Source organism: Wasmannia auropunctata, unplaced genomic scaffold, assembly GCF_000956235.1.
Source record: "Wasmannia auropunctata unplaced genomic scaffold, wasmannia.A_1.0 LD336044.1, whole genome shotgun sequence".
NCBI classification, from domain to species: Eukaryota; Metazoa; Arthropoda; class Insecta; order Hymenoptera; family Formicidae; genus Wasmannia; species Wasmannia auropunctata.
Window position 1 is genome coordinate 43,407 of NW_012026846.1, and position 11,087 is coordinate 54,493.

Here is an 11,087-nt window from a genome sequence, read left to right on the forward strand (position 1 = left end):
CTTATTATATTCTTAAGAAAATCAATTAATACATTATTTGTGTTTAATGAAAACTTTCCAGAATCTTAAGAAAATATAATTACACGTAGATTAATGAGAATCAGAATTTAATGGACTTCATCCTTTAATTCGTATTAACGTCAACTTAGTTATCGTGTGCTCTTTTCCAATCGTATTTTTTAAAAATATTAGTAAATGTTTGTTCAATATATTCTTAAAGTTTATACAATTGCGTGCAAAAAATAGACTTTATATACGAAAATAAAATACTTTGCACAAAAGGATGCGCGTGGAAGAATAAACACTCTTTCTGTTACAGTTAAAAGGAATATATACGAAGGTTTAAAAACGCAGACGGAAACATTAATGCGAAGGAACAGCTTTAAAGTCTGAGAGGACTCTTTCTCCAGATAACGGAAAAAAGTTCAACGAGAAAAGGACTAGGTAAGTAACGATGCCGGTGCAGTGGTGGAATCAGATCACAAAGCGCGGGGCTCGGAAGAGCTTTAGAAAGTCCCCGCAATTGTCGTTCCTCGTTCTCGTAGATAAAAGTGCAATTAAATTAGCCGTTCGCGTAATAGCTCCTTGAACAAACTTATCCTCATTCATATCGTGGAGTTCGTATCACATTTCGCATTCCAGCGGCGCCTAAATGACGAAGCTGATACGATCTATATATATATATATAGAAAGTATATATATAGAAAGTATATATATATATATATATACATATATATGGTTAATTTAGCTAACTTTTTCGCCAACTTTGCTCTTTCCGCGTCGTGCTTCATCCCGTTCCTGAGGCTGAGAGACAATTGCTTCGAGTTATAAGTCGAGTGAGTACGTTATCGGCCAACTACTGTATTATATCTGCAATCACTCGAGTTTCTCGCGGATATTCCGCGGAAATTTTCTCCGCGTTAAAAAGAAGAAGAATCGCATCTGTCCGTGGATCATCCGGATAATCTCCGTTGATGCGACGCCCACACGTCGCAAGCCCTTCTGATTTATTCAAGCCTCAATATACACGAATATTCGAACGAATGTCGCGATGGATTTACGTCACTCTGTTACCGGTGACAAATGGTACATATCGCGAATTTTTCAACTTTATGTACAAATTTGGGACGAACGCTCGAGTTGTCGATCGATCAGCGCGGATATTTGCCCGCGAATATTTGCGCTTTCTCGCAAATATTGAATTTATTTGTTCTACACGCGTTATTCAGTTGTTGCGTATGCCGAAAGTTATTAATCTGGGATACAAGTGTGTGTTTTGAAAAAAAAATTTATTCCGCCGGTTTTACATTTGAATTTAAATATTGCGAGACAGATTTAATATCCGATGGGTGTATGTGATAATGGCGCGGAAATTCCGACGTGAAAACAGTAAATACACTTACGTTGTTCTCATTCTTTTTGTACAGCCTTATCGTCCTTATGTGAAAATTAGCGAGTTCCTCTTCCTTTAATACGGAGACACCAATACCCCCGTATTCCTCGTCTTTCTCTTTACTCGCCGGCCAGTACTGTACACACATCACCTGTGAGAGGAAAATTGTGGGTGAAGAGCACATGTAGGACGTAAAGAATTTATAAAACGTTCTCCAAGCTCGCTCTCAAAGTTGACTCGCGGTCAACGTCATCGCGCGATAAAGACTGCTTTTTGCGACGTAGCAACTTTAAATGGATACCATGTATTTCCGAGCTCCGGTGTTACCGTGTTTCTCTCCTTTCTGCGAAAAGTCTCTCGCTTTAAATGGCTTTTTACCTTGATAAAGTCAAAGGTTTTCGTGAGCATAACGATGCAGGAAGCCTGCTCTTGCCAGACCATCCGCCAGAATTCCGTCACCGTGTTCTCCATAGGTCCCTGAGTGACGATGTAAGCATTCGGTTTCAGTATACTCTGAAACATAGTATAGTTCAACGGTGTAATTCGACGCTCGATGCATGATTAATATTCGCCTAGGCTTTCCGGCGCGAATGTAATAATCAGCTTGCTCTGAGCCTCGACGTAGGAGACGCGAATTCGCATTAACGCGACGAATCTCTCCCCCCTCCCCCCCCCGTTTTTCCCGCGATGAAGACGCGATCCAATAGCGTTATTGGAATCACATATACGAGATCCCGCGCGATTCGGAATCCGCGCTTAATTCGCCCGGGAGCCTTTGCATATTAACGCGTCTTATACTGAACTTATTACTGCAGAATATCATGGCATACTCACATCTACGTAGGATGCATTAACATAATCGGAATCAGGCTCGCCTTCTATCGTATCCAACACTACCCTATTATAGTCGTCTGTGAAAAGAAGCGAAGGAAAACATTTTAGTCGTTAGGTGGTGAAAGCTCTTATTCTTAGAACGGAAATAAATCCTTGTTAAAGGAACAGCGCGCCGGCAATTGCAACCATCTTGTAACCGTGATTTATTTCCTCCGTTTGCAAGAAAGTTAATTAATGAAAATCCGTCAACCAATTCGAAGCAGTTTATTAGCGCAATAGAGATTATTTCTATCAATGCTATAAATTTTTTATTTTTACAAGCTTTTCACGATAATTAACGCAGTAGAAGCTCCTATCGATATTATGGAATTTTTTTCTAGTTATTTAGTGAGCTTTACTATAATTAAAAACATTTAAATCTGCAAAGCGTCCTATTACAATTATATCCGCTTGTTCGCGAATCATTATAAGAGAGGATGCTCGTTTCGCAGCTTTTCAACGTTTCAAATGATCGATGTTTTATTTCGTTATACGTGCAATCAGTGCGATTCTCTTTCGGACGCGAAAGTGTGATAACATTCACGGCGATTAAATAAGAGGCTTATAGGTGTTAGTTTAGATGTAAATACAAGACTGTAGCGACGGCTATAGTACCTACATGGAATACACTTTTGATTTTGGTTCTTTTCCTTGTTCGCGGGTTTCGTGGCGTGTCTGCACGAATGCGTTTCCACCTTTGTTGCCGTCTGCAATAAACACAGAAAACAAAAGATGAACGATCAAAATCTTAATGTAAAAGCTCTGCACTGTTAAATCTATATAATGTCAAATTTAATCCTATCTAAGTCGCCACTGCTCCTACCTAATTAATATACAGTTATTTTTAAATAAAACGAAGGAATTTAATCCAAATTTGGATTAAATTTGTTTTGAATTATTTAACTCCATTGTTTTAGTTAAAAATAAATATGTATTTATTAAGTAAGAGCAGTGGTAACTTAAATTTAACACAATTAACATTAATACACTATGGATTTGATAGTGTATTAACGTACAATTTCGAAATATCAGGAAATTCAGCGACGTAATTATTTATCAACCAGAAATGATATAATTAATTATTTTTTATCAATTATGTAATTATAATAGAAAAAACAATATGACTGCTGATAGCATTGAAAGTTTTAATTATGGTTACGTTATTAGGTTGATTTTTGTCATTCATAGTCATTTAGAAAATGGATTATTATTGCGTCGCGTTCAATAACAGAAGTTGTATCATTGCCTTTGGAATTGATACTTAAATCGAATGCTATATATAGTGGCTCGATTTAGGAAAGAATCGTTTACAAACGAATAAAATATTACAGAAGATATTTCTCTCGCGCTTTAAAGACCTGTTCCCGCGATAAAGCTGCCAGTATAATTCCACAAGATAAAATTTTGACTATAAATACACGCTTGAGGTGAAAAAAAACTTGTTACCTTTTTGAAAGTTTCGCAATATATTGAGAAGAAAGTTTCACAATATATCGAGAAGAAAACCAATAGCGCGAAACTTGAACCTACCTCGTCACGATTAACGCGTGCGGATAAATTTGATTTTCTGCTCATCAAAATTTTTTAAAAATTATCAAAGACTATGAGTGCGACGTTTCGCGTCAAATTTAATCGGAATCAGTGAGCATTGCGGATCGTATATTTTTGGCGCGGTTAGTAGCTGCGAATATTTGAGCGGTATACACATTGCGATACATGAAAGGCTCCGCGCATAGTTTGCTTTGGCAGCAGCGATCGCTCGAACTCGGAGAATCGACAAATCAGAAAAGTTATATGACAATTGCGTCCTAAACATGTATCACATTACTTGGCTAAAATCGTTTGTGCGGCTCCTTTTAAGAAAACATTGTTCAACGACACGTATTAATAACGACGTGTATATCATAACGATACATCACAACGGCGATCTTTTCGTCGTAAAGTATTTTGAATTTTTCATTATTACCGCTGCCATTAACAATTCTTTGCTACTTTGAAAATTTAATTAAATCATGCGCGCTGCATAATTGCATAATTCTCGCGAACCGGAAGTTTTTCGCATTCCCCGCATGTTTCATGAATACGTATGACGTTTTATCCGCCAGTATTTGTCGAACATCAGGAACTTTCATTTCCGATAATGCCGGGCGAGTTTAATTTAAAAATCACGCCGAGATGATTTTCGCGTCGTCGCACCGTGCGGCTGGATTAAAATTCAGCAACGACCATCTCCCGCCGTCCGTTCTATCTATTCAGCCCTGCCTGTACTTTTCTCCTCTCGCCGTTATCCGCAGATAGTTCGTCGTCGGATTTTTCCCATCAAGGGAAAAATGCTGGATTGTCGCGCGAAAAAAAAATGCAAAAAGAAACGACGCCTTCTCGGTGAGACACGAAGATTTTTCGACACGACGATGAGAGGCTGATGACAGAGCGTCGAAAGTGGCTGCCGTATATAAAAAAAAAAAAGAAGATTTCGTCGTGTAACCCGCGATTATGCAAGCGTTAGGCGTCTGTGCGAGGACATCGGATATCCCGGGATAATCTGCCGGCGTATAAACTGCATTCGAAGGCCGCGCCGTCATGCATACTGTACGAGAACAGGGTTAAGAGCTTTCTCATGTCGATGGCGGGTGCCCGGAAAAAAGCTGTCCGCATTTGCCGCGTTTAGGAAGACGTTTACCGCGCATCACGCGAATTCCTACGGATATGCTTAAGCTCACCAGATAATGTAAAGAAGTTTGAGACATCGATTTTCCCGCGCGTGACGTTACGCTTCGAAAGACGAAATTGGCGGTTTACATTTGAAAAGCTATTATTAGCATATGCTGCTTCGAAAATCTCCACGCGAATTTAGGGCTAAGGTATTTTGAGAGACTCGGTCCTCCAGTCACAAAACTATACTTCGCATCACGCGAATTCCTCGGATATGCTTAAAGCTTACCAGATAATGTAAAGAAAGTTTGGGACATCGATTTTCTCGTGCGTGACGTTACGCTTTGAAAGACGAAATTGACGGTTTACATTTAAAAAGTTATTATAGCTACTGCTTCGAAAATCTTCACGCGAATTTAGGGCGCTGAGGTACTTTGAGAGACTCTGTCCTCCAGTCACACAAAACTATACTTAAAGGATGAAACCTCGCTGAGGCCGTCCATCAGCAGTTGGAATTTCTCAAGGGTAAAACTGCATACATAGGGGAAAAATATTTTCATCCCGATACAAAGGAAGTAGATCGATTTTGCGCTTCGTGGAAGACGGACGTGAAAGCGACGCGGTGAAATATGTAAATATTGCCTGAGACCTCTCGTCTCCTGAAACAGCAGTGTAAGGTGGATCGTGATGCGGCTAAGATATAAAGGAAAGAATAGAGATCGGACCGAACGGATATCTCGTTCTCTCTAAGGTATTGCAGTTAAGAATTCAATTGTGTCTCGTCATTCACTTGTGGAGTTTTCTTATTTCGCGTGCATCGTGCTACTTGCATAATAAATAGGTATAGTGGTTCGAAACTAGGGGCTAAATCATAGGAAGAGTACTATAATTTTTATAGCAGTACGATCAAAAAATACCTATATAAGTGTTTCAAGTCTGAAATTTTTAGCAGAAATCCTCCTCCGCTTGTCTTATTCACTTAAATTATGATAGATATGACGAATTCGAAGATTATTCACGTATAGCAAATAAATTATATCAATTATATATTGAAGTAATGCCTTCAAATTATTTAAATAAATAACAACTCTGCATTATGTAATATAAAATTTACTATGTAACTAAAACTAGAATTTCGAGGTCGACGCTTTGATAAAGAAGAAGTCAAATATTTCAGAATCAACGTTACGCGAGAGGAGGAGTACTATAATTTTTACGGCAGTAAAGATATATACGTGTTTCAAGTCTGAAATTTCTAGCAGAAATTCTCTCCGCTTGTCTTATCCGTTTAAACTATGATAGCTTTGATGAACTCAAAGATTATTCACGTATAACAAATAACAAATACTTTATATATAAATTACAATTTATTAATATAAGAAAAATTTACTATATTTAATCTGAAACTAAAATTAGCGACTTTGATGATTTGACAAAGAACAAGTCAAATATTTCAGAATCAACGTTACGCGAGAGGAGGAGTACTATAATTTTTACGGCAGTATGACCAAAAGATATATACGTGTTTCGAGTCTAAAATTTCTAGCAGAAATCCTCCGCTTGTTTTATCCATTTAAACTTTGATAGATTAATTTGACGAAAAATTATTCACGTATAACAATTGAATAATACTTTACATACAAATTACAATTTATTAATAAAACAATTTACTATTTAATCTAAAACTAAAATTTCGACGTTGATAGAACAAGTCAAATATTTCAGAATCAACGTTACCTTTATGCGAGATGCAAAATTGATGATGCTCTCGCGATTATATCGTAGGCTTTGATCTTCCTGGATCGCGCGAAGGTATACTATCGCAAATTGCCAGGGTAAAAACCTATCTTCGTATATATCGCGGAATTTGTGTCCCGAAACGACTGTCTAATGAGAAACCGATATTATGCTCAATTTCTCGACCTACTCCCCCTTGGGAGGAGATTCGCTTTGTCTCTTGGCTGTCTGCCTAGCACTCTGTAATATCCGCAAGTATGCAGCCTACGTGATGCACGATAGAAGCACGGCTGCATCACGTATTTCCGATATTCACGTATCCATCAAGTAAATAAACTTATTCCGGCTTAACAATGCAGTGTTTGCTTTCAATCTCTGTTAGATATCGAAAAGTAATTGCATAATAAACGCCTGTTACGAAATAAGGACGCGTAATCTACTGCAGCAAAATACACGGTCAGGAAACAATAACGTTTTTTTTTTTTTTTTTTCATAACAGTCGCGTAACTGCACGCTTCCTGCAGCCTGCAAGTTTCCTTTAAATTGTATGCGAGAACTGGAAAGCGAACAGCTTCAAGATTGTGAGGTGTAATGAAGTATGACTAATTGTCGTAGCCAATAATCGATAAAACGCGTATAGTCGAAGAACACGCGGCGAGGATAAGGTCGTAAGAGTTGTCGAAGCGAAAAAGCGAGTCCGACGGGACTGCGAGAGAGGTGACCGAAGTTAGATGAGTTGACGGGAAATGGGATTTACCAGGGCCTCTCACCTGAAACTCCACCCGGTATAGAACCGGGAATTTTCGGCGCAGCTCGCACAGCTTCGGAAATTGCGAAAGCTCGGTCGGGGCGGTCGGCAATGTGGTGCTCAATTTGCTGCTTCCCAATTCTTCCGTGGCTGCGGACAGAAAGATAAGGGGAAGGATCTTAATGCGGCTAATAGCGACCGACGATAATTATAGGCGGTGACAATAAAGTTAATTGGCAACGTCACCCTTGACAGCTCGCGTAGCATCGTTATTTACAACGGAATACGAAATCAAAACTAATAACGTGTTGGGTACGTAAAGAAAAAAAAATCTGCGGATGAATTGAACGGTTTTTTTTTCTCCACCGCCATACGGATTAGTTGTTCGCGCTCGCTGAGATTTTTCGTTCGGGGGGCGCGGATCTCTCTCGAGGATAGAAAGACGAATGGAAAATGCGGTAAGCCAGGACGCGCGAGAGACAGGCAAGGGTGAGACAAACCGCTACTTCGCTTCGAGGAAAATTTGCAGCTGCTTGTCACTCTCAGCACTTCCTGCACGTATATATACTTATACGCTCTCTCTCTCTAGAGAGAGAAAGAGAGAGAGAGAGAGAGACGCAAATACGTACACGCAATCGTGTCAAATGGTCATAAATGCGCGCGCGCGTGTAAGTACAGCTGTATATTTATTGCCGTCGAAAACAATTAATCGTATTCTCCGCTGAGAAGTACGAAATCCGTACTGCCTGTGGTCGAATATAACTGAGCATTAAAATGTAATGGCATTTCCGACGGTCTTATAAAAGTTGAAAGTACCCTTCTAATATTATCCTAATTATCCCTCATTTCAGTAATATAAAGCCGAGTGCATGACTAACTTTAGTGCTCGCGTAGGGATTATTCCAGAATCTAACTGCGAGTTAGATTCGCCCGCTAAATCTTTTAGTGCCTTTAATCCTTTAGAATTATTCATTAACAACGTAGAGAAAAGTAAAAGATTAATCATAATCATACGGAATACTCGATCGCGGGCGAGAATAGAGAGACAAATTCTATATGGCGTGTTAAAAACTACTTTGAAATTAAATGCGTTTAAGAAGTGGAACAGTTGCCGATAATTAATCGCATTTTACTCTTAGCCGTTCTGGATTTACAGCTTGTGGAAAGTTTGCTATTGACATTTAAAATGAAATGTAAAAAGCAATCGACGCGCGCGGCGTTTCGCAATACCGATGTCTGGGTAATATGCATACACCAGGCCACGAATTTCAATTGCGCGTAATGCCACGCTTGATATGCGTATTTACGTACGAGTGGAAATTGAATTGATTAAAAATATGATAGAAGTCACTCTCTCGATAATCTCGATAGCATATGCAACAGAATGTCGGCCGTTATAAAATCTAGATGCAAAATTCTATAAATTACTTATGCACGCGCCTCGACACATGCACGTGCGTGATGGAAATTTTAATCGGAATATCACGTACGCGGTGAAAGGTCGAAATATATAATACAAATGTAAACTAATACCATTTCGACGATAGCGTTCGTTCGAAAAATTACTTGACACTAGAATTATCGACGCGATTAATTCCTATTATTTAAATTTTAAATAGACTATATAAACATTTCTGAAAAAGGAAACGAGACATGAAAGTAAATTGATCAACTTAATCATTTACATGTTGTAAAAACAAAACGCATAAACAAAAAGTATAAAAAATCTTTAAAAAATGCACCGTTATAAATTTGAATAATTTTTTAAGAAATGTATACAAATCCGTTATTTTACTGCTTTGGTAGTGTTCTAATAATATTCTGTATGCCCTCTATATTATATATGTTTTCGCGTTTAATAAGAGCTGAATTAATAATCGTAAAATGCACGATGTCCAACGATGTAGATTGAGGCTTCTGATTACCTGGCACAGAAACGCAAAAGTTGGCTATACGAATACAACAGTCTCATTATCCTTTGTCTCTTCCGAATACAAGAAATTGCACTTAACACCTGCAATAACACAGGTTATTGCTTCCGTTTCACGCCGACTAATTTGTATTGTATTTACCAATAATAATAGACATTGCGATCAGGCTTTCGACAATATGGTGATAATTTGTTTTAATTAATAAATAAAAAATGGACAATTAGAATTCGATACAAACATTTTATATTAAATATATAAAACCAGTAACCGCACTCCAAATCCAAGTGTGTAAATCTGTAATCACATTTTACGCATTTATACGCGTGTTATATTTTTACACATTTTATTTGTGTTTTACACAGTTAAATGCTTATTTTTTACACGCTTACACATATTATTGTAAAATTAACCGTGTAAAAATACGCATTTAACTGTGTAAAACGCAGATAAAATGTGAAAAAATATAAATGCGTAAAATGTTACTACAGATTTACACACTTAGATTTGGAGTGCGAAAGTACTGATTTTGATAAAACTTTTATGAACATGAGAAGGGATCAAAAGATTATTTCGTTCCTCTAATTTTCTCTATCGATAAGACATAAAAATCCCGGATTTTCTTGAAGAATCATTATTCAAGGAAGATACGTTGTAACGTAATGAACTTAAGAGATACGTGGGAGTCAATTTTCTATTTTGCCGATCTTCGACAAAACGATGCACTATATTCCGGAAAATCCGTGAAAATGTCGCATCCTATTAGGTTTCTGCATGTCGAACCGTAAAGAGGTAAACGTTTGCGTTGGCGGTTGTTTATCGGTTCGCATTTATCACGGCTGGATACATCTATTATTAGAGCCATAACATACATATCTACAACGCACCAAATCAAGTTTGCTGCATCGTGCACAAGATCTTGATTGGAACGCATCGAATATATTGAAGGACTACGTAAGATACAATTGTACATAAAATACACGTGAGATTATCGTGAGATCACTTATACATAAAAATATATAAATAAAATTAAGATACAGAAAATCTTTTAAAGATTTAAAAGAATAGAAAATTTAAAAGGTGACTTTAGCAACGTATTCTGAAGATTACTTTTATAGTCTAGGCGATATTGATTTTTCTGCTCAACTTTTTGTTTTTGACGTATAAGTACTATAACGATCAGCTAATATTAATTTCTAGTAAAAAATTAAAATATTGCACAAAATATTGAATCCTTTATTTTAATGATAATTTAATTTAATAGGTGAAATTAATCATTCTACTGAAATAGAATAAATATATCTATTTTCAAATTTATAAATATAAATATTTATAAATATAAATATAAATTTATAAATATTTCGAAATATAAAAGTAAAACTTAATTCAGCTTCATTCTGTCTTCTAATATGCTTTAAAAATTCTCAGTTTGTGATAGCAATTTTATTTATCAATTTATAAACATTTTTGGTTAATCATAAATTATGCAATTTCTACACTGCAAATCTAAGTGTGTATGCTACACTTGTTAAATCTATAGTGTCAAATTTAACCTTAGTTAAGTCGCCACTACTCCTACTTAATAAATAGTTATTTTTAATTAAAACAATATGGTTATTTTTAAATAAAACAATAGAATTTAACCCAAATTTGGGTTAAATTTGAACTGTTTTAAATTATTTAACTCCAGTGTTTTAGTTAAAAATAACTATTTATTAAGTAGGAGCAGTGGCGACTTAGATCGGAAGAGCACACG

General features: G+C 36.8%; 1 protein-coding gene across 2 annotated transcripts in view; it reads right to left on the reverse strand.

The window, feature by feature from the left end:
• The window catches only part of LOC105451769 (receptor-type tyrosine-protein phosphatase kappa), a 63,589-nt gene that overhangs the window by 4,007 nt on the left and 48,495 nt on the right, over positions 1-11,087 (reverse strand). For both annotated transcript variants that reach the window (XM_011692432.1, XM_011692431.1), the window contains exons 3-7: positions 7,426-7,553; positions 2,886-2,973; positions 2,228-2,304; positions 1,772-1,906; positions 1,404-1,544 (exon numbers count right to left, since the gene is read on the reverse strand). In XM_011692432.1, the coding sequence (XP_011690734.1) occupies positions 1,404-1,544; positions 1,772-1,906; positions 2,228-2,304; positions 2,886-2,973; positions 7,426-7,553 (569 nt within the window). The remainder of the gene's footprint in view (positions 1-1,403; positions 1,545-1,771; positions 1,907-2,227; positions 2,305-2,885; positions 2,974-7,425; positions 7,554-11,087) is intronic.